The 15,934-nt window shown below is 38.0% G+C and overlaps 1 protein-coding gene across 1 annotated transcript in view; it reads right to left on the bottom strand.

Moving 5' to 3' along the window:
• The window catches only part of CRB1 (crumbs cell polarity complex component 1), a 107,774-nt gene that overhangs the window by 35,589 nt on the left and 56,251 nt on the right, over positions 1–15,934 (bottom strand). The window contains 1 exon segment of the mRNA XM_075711211.1: positions 1,961–2,914. Coding sequence (XP_075567326.1) covers positions 1,961–2,914 — 954 coding nt within the window.

Below are 15,934 nucleotides of genomic sequence, written 5' to 3'. Positions count from 1 at the left end.
CTTCTGTTTGATGAGATGGCTAGCATCACCTTGGTCAATATTAACCTCTTGGGTCACAACATCTGGATGTTGATCAAAATGAGTCAACATCTGTTTGTTATTTTGTATATGTAGAGAAAATATTGCCTCTTGTCAATTAAATACTTGGCAGCAACTTTTCTTCAAAAAGACACTAGTATTTCTTATGTTATCCTTTACAGTGAGTCTCCCCCACTCTGCCTTTTAAGAAACCTGCCACAGTCTTTTAAATATGGCATATATCTAGAACCTATGTATCAAAATGGCATGGTGCCATGATTTGCAAGGAATATTGTGGTCAGCAGGAAAAAAAAATAATGCATGCTTTCTAATCATTCTCAACAGTTCTAATGCCAGTATAAGCCTCTCCTGGCCCAGACTGGTTTTAATTTTGCTTCATATAAGGAGGCAAACATATTTACCAGATGTTGTCCTATACTCCAAAGTTGCTTTCCGAATCTTTGGATAAATTACAGCTAGACTTCAAAGAAGTCTGTTACAATTACCTCTCAGACTTTGTCATTTTGCAATAAAGCCAAAAAGAAAAACTATTGAAAAGTATTGATAACTATTAAGTATAGCATACAAAATGAAATTGGTATTTAAACATTTTGAAATGTATTTCAAACTACAGCTTTCTGCAGCAATGCATTCAATAAACCCCTGGGGTCAGTTGTTCCGCTGATGTAAATCAATGTAGATTCACTGGCGGCAGTGCAGCCATGCCAGTTTACACCAGTTTAGGATCTGTCCGTTCCAATCTGACCATGGCTCTGCTGTTGCACGTAATTTTTTCCACTCCATTTGGCAAATAGCTATGCATAAATATAGGTATGTATGTATACGTGTGTGTATGTATGTATTTCTTCCTCCCTAAACATTGCTATGATTGACTGTGTTTGGATGGTTAGTAAGGGGGCAGAGAGGGAAGCAGGGGCGCTGTGTGGAAGACCCCGTCCTGCACAATTTTCTTAAACAAAACTTGTTTGAAATCCCTAAAACTTTTGCTAAGGAAGGATTGCAGAGTCCACCCCAAAATGTTCCTGAGGGGTGCTGTATTTACAGCTCCAGAGGGTTTCACACACCAGCTGCGGTGTAGCAGGGAGCTGGGCAGGGACCTCTCGTTGTCCCTCCACTTTGCCTCTGCCTGCACTTGGAAGGATCATCTGTGGCAGGGAAAGTGCTATGGGCATCTGGAACTTTTGCGTTCCTGCTCATCACTGCCAAAGAGGCTGTCAGCTGAGATGTGCTCTTTTGTTCACTGACACATGGACACGTTTCCCTCTGGCCACCAAGCAGCTCTCTGGTACTGGCCGCCTTCGTCAGCAATTGTCCAGAGCTGCCTTGGGACCAGCTGAGAGATGAATGGGCCCTGTCTGCAGCCTCTGAAGCCCTGCCTTCTCCTTGGGCTAATCAGATTAAGTTAATAGTATAATCTCGTTCATTTTTTTAAAATTGGAATCTGTCTTTTTTTAACTTGCAGGACTTTTGCTTGCCTTTCATTGCCTTAAATGAGTTTCTTTATAAAAGCCTAGAGAGCTTGAGGATAAAATTTTCAAAGACTGCTTTGAAAGTAAGACTTAAACTCCAAGTGACTTGGTTACTTTCTAAATTTTACTCAGGGTGCATAACCTCCAGTGAACTACAGTTTTCCAGAGTTTATGGCATGCTAAGAGCACTAAGAAGATTTTAAAACTGGATGAGTGGAATCCACCAGTTTAGCCTGACTTTTTTTGTCAGGCTGAAAAGCAGCCATCTGCGGAAAGTAGCTAGAAAATAACGAAGGTGTGCTGCTACTAACCTCTTGCACTTTCTTACCAGGTTGACATTAAGCTCCAGAGATCCTAAGGGTCATGCTGTTTCATCACTAGGTAAACAGGATTGTTTACGATTACGTTTTCAGCAAGCACTTAAGACACGAATGCCAGCAGCATTCCCTTACCTGTTGCGCAGCTTGGCCCTGTGTACGGCCGGTAGCAATCGCAGTGGTAGCTCAGCCACAGGTTGGTACAGCGTCCCCTGTTCTGACAAGGGTGGGTTTCACACCAGTCCTTTTTAGTACATCCTGTCCTGACATTTAAAGATGATTCTGTTGATACATTCTCCGGGGTAATAACATTCAAGTCTATTTCAATGTCCTGAAGACAGCCTACAAATGAAGGTGCAGAATGTATATTATAGATGTCAAGTAGAGAGTTGCCACTAATGTTCCCCACTGGTAAGCTGCCCAAAAATGTGCTCTGAAATGCAAGCATCACGTGATCGTTATCTATGATAGCAGATGTTTTATTGAGACACGATTCTACACAAGAGCTGTCAAGCAAATTAAGAGTAACAGCTCCTGCCAAGGTTACCTCCACTGAATGCCATTCTCCATCACTGACATTACATGAAATATGCAAAAGAGCCTGTGGCTGGTTATTGACTTGCACGGATAAGTGTAAGTAGCCGTTCAGTAACTCCAGCTTCGCAAATGTATTTTTCTCCCCTCGGTAAAACAGAAAAGCTGTAGGTTGCACAGTTTGAAACCTCAGGTTTATATTATAGAAAAATTCCTTTTTAGGGATCAGGGGATTCTTCAACAAAAGGAAACTGTTTCCTTGAAAAGAAAATGTGGTTACTGTTTCACAGTGTATTCCAGTATACCCAGGTGAACATATGCAGCTGAATCCATGTTGGCCATTTATTAAATGTGGGATACATATTCCATTGTTTTGGCATTGCTGATCAGTACAACCATGGAGAACTTCTGTACAGTTCCAGCCACCATAATAAATCCCTTCTTTGTCTACAGATGGGCAATGGCAAGTGTAATTCCCAGGAAAATTCTCACAGATTCCACCATTTTGGCAAGGGTTTGTGTAACATTCGTTGATGTCTTCATCACAGTGTTTACCTGAAGAATAAACAAAGAATTAGGTATTCTGGATTGGATAACTCCAGTCCCAAATGACATTTTTAATAACATGTGGTTTATTAAATTATCTTTAATTAGAGGGAATGTTTTGATAAATAGATGATTGACTCACAAGTCTAAAATATGTTAAGTATAAAAATACAATTCACATGCCATGCTTTTCTTGTGCACAGTATTATACAAACACCTTAGCAAAAATCACATTTTGGAGAAAAGAACAAAACAAACTGACAGTTTTGATATGGATAATGTGATGAAATTGAAATAAACATCACCTCCAAAAGATGCGATCAAGTAATTGTTTCCCACCTATTCTGTGGTAGAAATCTAGAATGCTTTGAGAGAAATTGAATTATTTATCACATATAAAAAGCCAAGAATTGTTGCTTAATTCATATTCATAATACAGTATGTTGATGAGCTGGAGTATAGTTTGCTGCTCTTTCCTTCTCTTTCACATTCATTCAAACAGTAGAAGAATTACAGACTAGTATTCCTTGTCCCATATGAAACTTCTTGGAGCAACAATCTTTAAGTGAGAGCCACAAGACTTGTAAGTACTATATGATATAGTGGGACAGACTGACAAGTAGGTGAACTTCCCTGCAAAATGTATGTACAGCAGGCTGGTTATCTGAAGAATGAAATTCACAGAGTGAGCAGGGAGCTGCCCAGTGGGACAGTAAGAATTCCAAAGAAAAGCTTAAACCTACATCCTATCAGAGGTCTGGGCAAGATGCAGTGAGATGCATCCCATCCACAATGAGGGGGCAGTTGCCAAATTTCAGGGTTAGGTGTGTACTGCATTTATTCACAAATGAACAATGGGTCTCAATTCTTCCAAAAATAAGGTAGCAGTGACTTCTGGTCCATCAGCCATGGTCTCATACTGTGAGGAGAGTTCACTTGGGACGTGGGGACCTGAGAGATGCTGTTGGAGGGGTTTCAACCTGTATGTCCCAGCAGAATATTCCTGGTACTGTGTATCTGCAGTGGAACTTTCTTTACCTCTCCTATATACAAAATATAAAGCAAGAAAAGATGAAAAGAATATTTTCTCGGATGTCTCAGAGCTTGGTGATGAGAGCACTTCCATAGAAGATGGGCAACAGAGACTCATATTTCCTCTTCTTCCATATAATACTTGGCTTCTGGTAAACTGGGTAAAAGGAGAGCTCCTCCTCTCAACTTCACCGTAATTTGATAGATGTGACCTAAGTATGTCTACCGGATCGAACTTCACAAAGAAAAACAAATCTGTTCCTCTTGTAAAACTAATCTGTTTATCCCTCTGCACTGTTCATCTATAAAGTAGTAATTATAGTAACTTCTCCCTTGAGCAATCAAGCGACCAATATGCATGCAATGGATCAAGGAAAATCTGTTTCTTATCTCCCTTGGAAGCAGCCAAAATATCCAAATACTTTTTTGAAAACTCATGTTAAGTACAACTCCTAATATTTCCACTTCCCCTCATAGTTATTCTAGAGAAAAATAAGAAATATTTTGCAGTTAGTTTTCAGACTAGTATCATCAGCACAAAGTAGATAATAGACATAATTGTGTCTGTCCCCACAGGAAAACTGGTGCCTGTAAATTAGATAATGAGGTACGCTGAGACTCACAGAGTTGCAGCTAGGTACCAGGCACCACACCTAGCTTTACATACAACTTTGCATCGAGCTTTATTTTTACAGAAAATTGCAGCCATTTTTCATGGACAACTATAAGGCAGCATTCAGCCACAATGAATTGCTTCAAATAGCTGTAGATAAATGTAGTTACTCAGGCTAATTCCTTGCCTGTCCACTTTATTCAATCACAGTTGTAACTAGACCCGTCTCGGAGAGTGGTAAGTTACAGGAGAGCCAGAAGGGAACTGAGAATTGGTTGACATTTGTTTGAAAGATTAGCCAGAGTGAAGTGGTTATAGCATGTATATAAAAAGCTCTCTCCGCAGCAATCCTCCTCACTCATCAGTCTTCAATTATAGCATATAGTTTCCACTTGAAGCTTCAGATTATCAAACACAGCTAATGCTGTCGCCCTGGTCCGGCAGTGGGGTTTTACAGCAGCAGCCTCTCTCTGTTTTCCAGCCAGGCTCATATTTATTCCAACGTGAGATGTCTATGCATACCTTAATGTGTAGTGGCATCTGGCAGAAACATGACTCATTGGGACTGACTTGCTCAAAGTGAAGTGCATTTCCCAAACCGTTGTTGACTGGGGGCCAGAACAATGTCTGCTCTGCCCAGTTTGTGGCAATTTCTCTGTTAGCAACTTGTCCTGCTTTTGCTATTCTAGTATATGAAAAGTGAAGTTACCGTGAGCTGTTTCCTGTTTTGGTCAATGTTTTAGCACGTCTCCTGCCTGATATTGCTCCCTTTCCTGCTTTGACATCGAGAACGATATGTCCACAGGTCTTGTATACAACTCAGTCTTAATGTGACAGGTGTAGAAATGCAGGTGTCTCTGGGTTTTTGTGTCAGAGATAAAAATTAGTGCAGCCTAGAAGCAGTAGGATCAGGGATGAACTTAGTCTTGTCATAGGGCTTCAGAGTGGTCAGAGCACGCTTAAGGATCTATAGACTGGGAACCTTTATAAAACCTTTCATAGAAAAAATCAGCATAGTGAATGGCTAGATACTTAGTTGCTGCATTTTCAGTAATGCGTGATGACTCTGCGTATATTAGTTTATTATCCCGTGGCACCTGCGAGGCATCACCTTTGGCTTGTAGCTTGTGGTCTGAGTCACACCTTGCAATAGTGACTTGTCTCTGGAAAGGACGAAACAGATGCATAAACTGAACCCAACTTTTCAATAACGTTTAGTGTCTGTGTTGTTCTCTACTTCATCAAATTAGGCATAAAATTAATGAAATGATTTCACAAGAATGCTAAATTTCTTTGGAAATTGTATGTTTCTACCTTTATATTTAGGTAACACATTTGATAACAAAAGCATCAATTCCTAACAAAGAAATAAAATGAGCTTTATGAGGAGGTACACATATTATTGTTAGTGTATTTCTTGCGTATAGAAAACAAATAACATCAGTTACTAAATGCAAAGTGACTATCATAAAGCCACTTAAATATGTGTAATTTCATAAGCATTTCAGTGTCTGAACACAATGCTTATTTTTTAAGTAATGATGTTAATAGTATATTGCAAAATAATTATTTTGCAGGGTTGTGTGTATATATACACACACACGCATGTATACACTTAATTATGCCCACTATTCCAGAATAAGATTAGGACAAACATAAATATAGGTCACACCAAAAGGCAAATAATAAACCATTTTTTCATATCAAGAATAAATAAATCAGCTGTTCTTACAAGCGGTGTTATTATTGCTTGTTATCTGCCAATTACTATACAAGCAAAGACCATTGTCACTTAAGATAAAAGCACTCTAGATAAAAGGATTAGTCAATATTTATAGAACTGTATAAGCAGTTCAAATAGCTCAGGCTGGTGGAGAAGTTTAGCATGTAAAAAAAAGTATTCTCAAAAGAGGTAAGACATACCAAAAGGAAGTGCAAGGGGAACTATTATTTTCTTTTCAGTGGTTATATGCATTAGCTCAGGTAAACATATTTGTGTTTTTAAAGTAAAAAGTAAAGTAAAATAATTCAGCATTTTCTCTTCTAAATATATTACACACTTCCCTAAAATTCCAGATAATGTGAATATTTTAATCATATTTTTATAGATAATGATTATTTTTTCCTCCTGTGAAGTTTTATTTAAAACAGAGATGAAACAGCTTCTTTGACTCAGTTTCATAACACCACTCATATCTGTCTCCTTTTTTCACTTACACATTATTGCTATAGGGTAGCTATTTTCTAACTGTTAACCTCTTAATTAAACTATCCATTTCAAACTTAGCAGCAAAGGTTTCCTGTAGAAGCAGAATGACAAAAACAATTATTCAAGCATAATTCTGCTGAATGCCACTAATTTTCATTTTGATTAAATGATTATAAAAGTATTATCCAAGTTACACTTTTGATACACACCTTTGGTTAGAAATCTGTTTATAGCCTTCTGCATTTCCAGTTCCTTGACACTGTGTAAATATCAAGCAAGTACAAACAAGCAGTCTGGGTAGATACTACATGTTCAATACAGTCTAAGTGCACATATAATTTCACAAAAAGAAAATATTTACCTGTAAACATTGTCATTAAAATGATGTAAACCTGTATCCTAGTTGCAACCATCTTTTTCTGAAGGAAAAAGGTTTTTTTAGCACTTAAGCAGTCCACAAAGTAAGTTTCTGTAAAATTCAAAGCAGTTCTTAGTATAAAGGCTTCCTTTCCAGGATTAGCTTGCTCCACTTCTGTACCTGCTGATGCAGTCTGATGGTGTATTTTGCCCAAGCCAGATCAACAAGGCTTAAAGTAAGACTCATTAAACTGCTTACGGAATAGATATGTATTCTACTTAAATTCTTTTTCAGCATGTTCTGTCCAAGAGTGCTCACACTAAACGTTGATTATGTTTCATAGAAAGACAATTTTTTAGGATCTATTCAAAGCTGATTTGTCACTTACTGTTGTTTTATAAGGTGTTGGTTTTTAAGACCATATTTTCTTTCATTTTCAAGAGGTTTGTTAACCCAGATCAACTTTTTTATGGTCGCTGTCATTCAGAGAAACTGTACACCTCAATAAGCAGATAGAAAAGACCCAAAATTGTATCTGGTTTCTTTATTTTATAAAGTATTTTTATTCCATTGACTCTTATTGTACTACTTACTGGAAATTTATGTCTTAGATTTTTGAGTGTGCTAAAGACAGGAAAAAAATAATTTACTAAAACATCTTCTTTCTTCAGCTCTTGAACAACACATATTCATTTGGACCTAATTTAATGAGAGGAAAATAGAGTTCAGGAGATTGAACTACTTATTTCTGTGAAAATTTAAGCGGCAGACTTTTTTTTTCCCCCTTCTCATTACACTTTATTTACATGATGAATTGCTTAAAATATTGCTAGAGCAATATCTCTTTGTGTAATTAGTGAAATAATTATACAGCAAGAGAGTCTTTCCCCAGGTTGGTATTTATACCATTCAACTGGCATATGGCAAACTGGGGATTCAGATCTTTGTTTTGGCAGTTTCCCATTTTAAAACTTCAACGGCGGATCCTGAAGTCTCTCTCAGCCTGTCCCCCCCAAAATGTCGATTTTTAGCAAATGTGTTTTTCAATTCCTTCTTCTCCCTCAACTCACTTACTCGCTAATTCAGAAATTCCTGACCTTGTGTCAAATTTGTTTCTAGGTTCACCAAAAGATTCGTATGCAGGATACAATTTTGGATTAATTTAATCTGAAGTTCACAATTGCTTTTATGGCAACACTCAGAAAACTGCTTCTCTTTCCAGCCTCTGATACAGGCATTGAGTGATTTTTTTCCTATAATGAATTCAAATACCATGGGGTAAAAATGTCATCCGGACTCTTTGAAAGGTAAGTAAGGAAGCTTTAAACAAAATAAAGTTCATGTTGACAATTTAGTATACATGTACTTTATTAGTAGTGCTTATCAGATGTCTTGTGCTACAGCTTGAAGTTTAATATGTGTATTTATTTTGAAAATAACATGAAAAAGTAATTGTCAGTCCTTTTGCAATATGATCCTGATAAATGTTCTGGGGTAAGATTATGAACATACACGCTGTTGATGATTTGGGATAGGCATACACTATTACAGCCCAGTGAAAACACAGAGCTGATGACACTCTGAGACAGAGGAACTTCATACCGGGATATTTAGCAAACTGCCTGAAGCCATGTCAGAACCGCTAATGGGTGTTTTGAACAAACCTGTCAAGAACAAGTGGGTTACAGAAGGTGGTAGTTACTCTAATTACAGTAAGGGGTTGATATTGTCTTTAATAATATTCTCATATACAGACCAAGAAGAAAAATCTATGTGAAACCACCATAAAGTGGGTACAAATTCTTGTGTAATCCTGCCCAGATTGTCAGAGGTTCACTGTCAAACTGGGAGGCTGTGTTAGTTTGGTTTGGGATTGTCCTGGGTTTGCTCTAGTTGGTGTTTTCATAAAAGATGTGGATGATGGCATAGAAAGTTTGCTTCTTAAGTTGTCTGATAAAGCAGGATTAAGTGAAACTTTTGACTGTGTTAAAGACAAAATTACCTTCATATGTGAACATAAGAAATTGGAGAAACGGTCTGACAAATATTGGATTTAATTCTGGAAGGGCTCATTCAGTTTCTAGTTTCAGGACAGAATAACCAGCAGTCAGGTGGAAAAATGGTTCCAGTTTACAAAGCCTTGGTCATGCCTTAGCGGGAATAGAGTCCACCTTTAGTTCTGCACTGAAAGGAAGATTTGGATCAATCGGGAAGAATTCAGAGGAGAGCAATGAGAATAATCCCAGGACTAGAAAACATGGCTTGTGAGGAGAGACTGAAAAAGTAGGGCTGTTCAGTCGAAAGATGAGCAGAGGAAATGGGACACAGTATCAGTCTTTCAGTACAAAAAAAGAGAGCACGCTGTTCCCTGAGACCATACTAAACAAGTGAATAAGTCATGGGTTTGACGTGCACCAATGAAGAACCAAGTTACACTTTAGGAAAATATTTCTAATGGTAATAAGGCAACAAAGCTTTGGTGTAAGATGTCCACTGGGAGCCATGAGGTCTATTTTGGATCCTTGAAAATAGGTTAGAGACAAAAGTGCAGTGTGACCTGAGTCAGCTGATGCTATCTTAGACACTTAGATAGCCCAAATGATACCTGCATATCTGTCCCTTCTAATTCTATTTTTCCATGTTTCTGTAGCTTCCTTGAATAAAATAATTCCCAGCAACTGAGCTGTAGATGTGTTAAACTATACAGGCACACATATGTATCTATACACATGTAGGTATAAAATGCAAGTAAGAGTAAACCTTGGAGGAACTCAAATTGTAGCATACCCTTTAGTATATGCTTTATGGAAGACTAAGACAAAGAGTTTGCAATAATGCTTCCTCCACCTATGTTTTACAGTTTTGGAAATGTCTGTTACAAAATCCTACCTCAGGCAGAACCAACTTTTTTCAAGGGACTCATTAATCCTGAGGCCAGGGGAAAGATCTGGCAGAGCATATATTCTTCAGGGCTCCAGGTCTTAGCAGACAATCATGAAAATTCTAACTTTGCCACATCTGTGCTGATAATTGCAAAGAGATAATTACTCTTTGCTGGAAGGAGGAAATGCATGTTCATGAGTGAGTAAGCGCAAGGAAATAAATTGACCATCTCTATGTCATAGTAATTAAAACTCATGCTTCTGGGCATAAATCAGTTGTCATGGAGGTCAGGAAGGAAGGTTTACTCTTATGTACATCAGTGTAGAGCAAGTGAGGGGTATTTAAATGGATTTTTTTTCTCTCCTATTTTTCTTCAGTAAAGAACTGGCTTATATTGGATATTGACCTTAGTGTGACCAGTGATCTGATCTAGTACGCCAATTTTTGTTGCTATCTTAGCAGGAAAAGCTCATGTAGAATGAAGGACAGAATACAGGGCAGAGCTGGAGTACGTGGAAAATTGGATACTTTAAAATAGCAGGATAATAAGCATTTGCTAACATTGGGCTAATTTGCACATGATGCCTTTCACAAAGAGCTCTAATTTTGTAAAGTTGTAAGACCTTGCTAGTTATTCCTTTATTGCAGACAAATTCACTATTCTGCTATTTTTCCTCTTGCCATTTGAAATGAACATATAAAGCTAATACTGGCTAGGAAAAAAATTAAAATAGAAATAGAATTGAGTGGCTTGGCTTAATCATTAAGTATGTCACTTTAGCTGAGGGATATGGAATTCATAACGTGCTACATTTAGAATGGCATGCTGTAACTCAATCTTTTTAAATGTTGCTGGCCTGAAGCTTCAGAGACTAGTTTGAATTTTCAGTAAAAATGGATTTTTTTTAAAGTAGTAAAAACCCCAATCCCTTAATCTCTTCAATCCTTAAACATTTTCTGAGAGCAAAAGTACTTTGAAATGTTTTTCCACTTGTTTCATATGTTTTGTCACACCTAAAATAGTTTTCATTTGGGGGGGAAAAATGAAAAAAGAGAAAATCATGTATATGCTGTAGGTGATTAGTTGTTTAGTGAGATCTGGTGTGTTTATTTTATTTTATAAATATTGGAAACAGCCGACCGAGTTAAGCATTGGCTTCAGCTTCCAGGTAGATCAGCCAGCCTTATTCATGAGCCTGCTCTGCAGACTGTGAGTGCTCCTTAGGCAAAGCTGTGTGAGCGGCACAGCCAGAGGTCAGACACATATAGCCTGTGAATGGCAAGGGGCCATGTCCTAGAAGGGCAGCATGGCAAAACTGTTGCTTGTAGCCTACACCTTCGTTCCATATTTCGATTAACACAGCCAGCCATGTGGATCCAATTGTAGGATTAGGGTCTGAATCTGGAGTAAAGAAAAACTTGGTGAAGAAATATGTCCCTGCATGACACTCATTTTCCTTTCATTTCCCTACTTCTAGAGTCAGCTTTACATACAGGTATGAGGCAGCCACTGTTACATTTGACTGATGGAGGTAAGAAAGGAAATCAAACGGTGGCAGGCCAGTTTTCACAGGCAACATCCTTCTTGAGCGGGTTTTCTGGCTGCACTAATGTGTACGTAGCTATGGCCATGCCGTTGATATGAGCTAGGTAGGGTCGATGAGAGGAGGGAGAGCACAATTACAGGGTGTGACAGGTCAAAGTGGAGAAAGGTGATTTATGAAGGATATCCTTAAGAAAGAAGAGAAAATAACAGGCAAGATTTCGGAGATTAAACAGATGAAAAAGTAGAGTAAAATGTGAATGGGAACTCAGTATAAAGGAAAAGAAAATACAGGAATTAATGGTGTCCCCAAAGATACTTGTGTTGGCATTTGAGACAGCATTCTTGTTGGACACAGCGTCATTTAGGGGTAGTAAGAAGAGCACATTAACCTATATAGGAAATGTGAGGGATGCTTAGAAAGACTGCAGATCAGAGATAAGGTCTACACAGAGGTCTGAGCTAAAATTGAGAGTGGAGAAGAGAGAACACAGGAGCAATGCCAAAAACAAAAAACTGAAAAAAAATTTAGAAAAAAACAGTCATAGATTTTTTTGTAATAAAATAAAGATAGTCATGAGTGATGGAATAGAGAAGTCAATTAAAAAAAAGATAGAATTATAGATTGAAAGGGACCTTCAAAGGTTGTCTAGTCCAGTGCTCCCCTCAGAGGGTCAGGACATCATTTAAAGAAGAAACTGAAATAGTGGATTTCAGAGGATTTGATTAGTTTATACCTGATTATGGACCACATATTTGGAAGCCAAAGAAAGATATTTGCTTCCAGTATGTTTTTGTGTGTTCTTTAAGTTGTGAAAAGAGTATATATAATTCAGGAATTTTTTGTGGTTTACCTTTTAGAAAACTGTGGTAAGACTGTCAAATTCAAAGCATTAATGATCTGATTTGCATTTTTTGTAGATTTATGAGCTTGTACATACAGATGATGTGTGTGCATTTGAACTGAAGTGTATCCAGAGGGATCTTAAAACAACCAATACCTTTGAGTTGTTTAATTAGATCATACAAGGTCATGTTTCATTGACTTGAAAATCCGTTTGGAGCATATGATTTACTCTGGAATTGGAAAACAAATTAATTTTCAGTCCTACAAACACTTAAGGGCTTTTAAAGAGTGCTTGCTGTTGATGAACGCCTCCATTGAGAAACGTATGCTGTGTCCAGTCTCCCCTAAATGGGATTTTCTACCTTGTCTCTTGGTGGCTGCTTCCTATTTGTTTTAACTGAGGTTAGGCAAGCACAGCCACTGCGCTGTCTAGTGTGAAATGGCTTCTGCCCTGGAAACGGTGCTTTGAAAATACTCAATCATTTGCAAGATTTTCTCATTTTGTTAAAACCAATGTGAATCTCCGTAACATACAAAAGTGACTGTATTTGCATAACTTCATTGTCAGTCCATATTGAAATAAAACTGAAAAACCCAGTAGGCTAGAAAATCATAGTTTTAATAGGGCCTATAGAGCTTAAATGAGAGTGGAAACCTGAGAATAGAAAAATATGAAATATGAATGTGTGAACATACATAACATGTTTATGCTGTGTGTATTTTGAGCTGTGCATAGCATAGCTGTATAAGTAGCATGAATATGATCTGTATTTATGCTGTGTATAATGACATTTCTCTATTCCTACAGCATATATTTATACATAATTTCTTATCACTTTAAATACAGAAAAACAAGTCTTTTATCCTGAACTATCCACTTCTACAATTTTCTGCAAGGCAATTACTCTACCTGATGTATGTTTTCTTTCCTGTGTAACCAGCTGTGACTTGCTATAGAGCAGATGTAGGTGCAGAAGAAGGTGCAGAAGACCTTAGACTTTGGACTGATCTTTCAGTCAAAATCCATGTCAATGGGAATGGCAGAATATTATACCTCTTGTGCCTTCAGCAGCGGTGTTCACTTCTCTTGTTCCTTCCAGTGTTAGTTCTTTTGCACTGTGAAAATTCCTCTAAACAATGGCTTTGTTTATCCAAGCTTCCATATGCTTAACAGATCTTGAAGCTGGGAAGCGTGAGACCGAAACTATTTTCACTTTCGCTAGGTCACATAACAATCCCAATGGCAATGGGATAGCACGGACTTCAGCTGGGATTGTGTGTGCTTGCCATGGACTTCTGGCTGTTTTACTGGGGGATGTCCTGGGTCGTAGCATGCATATGTGATTTACCTAGATTAAATCTAGCTTTTATATGTGTCTGTATGCTACAGTTAACTTCTGTAGCTGTGCAGACATCTTCGCAGTAGAGCACTGGAATAGTTTTCATTGTTTGTTACTATGGGTAGTGATTGAACATGATGTTCTAGCCTCTCAAACAGGACTAGTAACAGATTCTGAATCCTCTTTCTTAAAAAAAATATAGTGGCCATAGGACAGTGACTACAGCCATAATTGTATTGATCATTATGATTCTCTGTAATAGTGTTGTGTTGTTAACACAGCCAGACTCGAAGAATTACAACAGTGGGAGAGCAATATGAATCAGATCCACCAAATCTATTTCCAGATGTTAATTATCAGTACAAATTAGCTGTCTATCCTAAGCTTTTTTTCTTCTGTCTGTTTGTTTAAAGTGTAAAGTTTACTGTCAGCCAGAGAAGGAATGTGCTTTCCTTAATCCATGTCTCCCTACACAATCAGCAGAAGTCCTTTTCTAAGTTAATTCAAATATTTTTAAAAAAGGGATCAGCATCCAGGTGATCAGTAGAAGGCTACCTTAACTTCTTTGAAATTTTCCTTGTACCTGAAAAAAATCAGTCAGGGTGCCTAAACAGAAGCAGGTTGTGCCTTACTGTAGTCACCTTAGAGTTTATTTCAGTGCAAATGAGCAGACATAAAAATACTAGGCTTTATCACTTGTTCCTCCTATTAGCAAACACTGAATAATTAAGAGCTAGATGCTACAGGGAATAATTCACGTAAGAGCTTTTATGTAGTATATCACATAAAATTAATTTTGGTGCTCATTTTACCAGGTTATTTTTATTACTCAGTGTACAAACATACTTTTTATGTCCTTGAGAAGACCTTAGACCTGGGACTCATCAGTGATAATTAACTGCCAGCAAAGTATAAAACTCCTAAGTCCAACTGAACAAAAGCATTAAAGTGATCAGGGTATTATTTTTTTTTTTGGATGATGGATTAAAATTGGATTTGTATATACATATACATATCTGTATAGAAAATTGGGAAGAGTTGTTTATACACCAGAGTTGTGCTGCCATTCAGAGGGACCTCAACAGGCTGGAGAAATGGGCAATCTTCAGGAATCTCATGAAGTTCTGCAAAGGGATTTGCAAAGCCCTGCACCTGGGGAAAAATAACCCCATCCCCCAGTACATGCTGGGGGCGGACTGGCTGGAAAGCAGCTTTGCCATGCTGGTGAACAAGTTGGATGTGAACTGGCAGTGTGCCCTTGCAGCAAAGAGGGCCAACAGCCTTCTGGTGTGCATTCGGAAGCATGTTGCCAGCAGGTCAAGGGAGGTCACTCTTCACCTCTACTCAGTACTGGTGAGACCCCATCAAGTCCAGGTCTGGGCTCCCCAGGTACAAGAAAGAAGTGGATGTACTGGAGCAGGTCTAGCAAAGGACCATAAAGATGATTAAGGGGCTTGAAAATCTGTCATGAGGAGAGGCTGAGAGATCTGGGGTTGCTCAGAAGTTGAAATGAAAGTAAATTTTAAAGGCAGGAGATAGCATTTCAAAGACAAAAACCACATTTAAATTTCTCCCAAATTCACCTGTTCCTTTGCCTTGAAGAACTATATATTGCCTGATCTTGCAAACATGATTGCTCTCATGCATGCAATTCTTCTTCAGACCTGATCACATAAGTGTGAGGCTCAGCTGTATAGATATCCTGCTTTTAAATTTAAAATGCTGTATGTTGTTAAATAATCCTTTATAACAGGTACAGGTGGAAAATCTGAGACATACTTGTACTGTAATGTTAAGAATATTTAGATTCTTTACCCTGTTCTCCCTGTATATAGGTTTGGCAGTGTTAATTCAGGAAGGTTTAGAAGACTGTGAGACTGTGTACATGACAGCCCTGAGGATTCCTATCATTGTGATTTTCCTTCCAACTCTTTTTTTTTTTTTAAAAACATAATGACCTATGACAACTAAGCTTTATTCTCTGTGGAGTCTGACATTGCTTCTGTTTAATGGATCAGACAGTTTGCGATACATCAGTATAAGACACTTTCTTCCCCATGTCAACCTAGGGTACCTCTTCAATATTTCCCATCTGTGCTGACCTGTGTGATCAAGAGGTCACGTCCTGAAGTCAAACCCAGAATCGAAACACTCACTTCTACCACAGGCCAGACTATTAATGTAACCCATTTAATTTACATCAA

This window comes from Pelecanus crispus, chromosome 5 (assembly GCF_030463565.1).
Source record: "Pelecanus crispus isolate bPelCri1 chromosome 5, bPelCri1.pri, whole genome shotgun sequence".
Classification (NCBI taxonomy): domain Eukaryota; kingdom Metazoa; phylum Chordata; class Aves; order Pelecaniformes; family Pelecanidae; genus Pelecanus; species Pelecanus crispus.
This window is presented reverse-complemented; position numbering and strand designations above follow the sequence as displayed.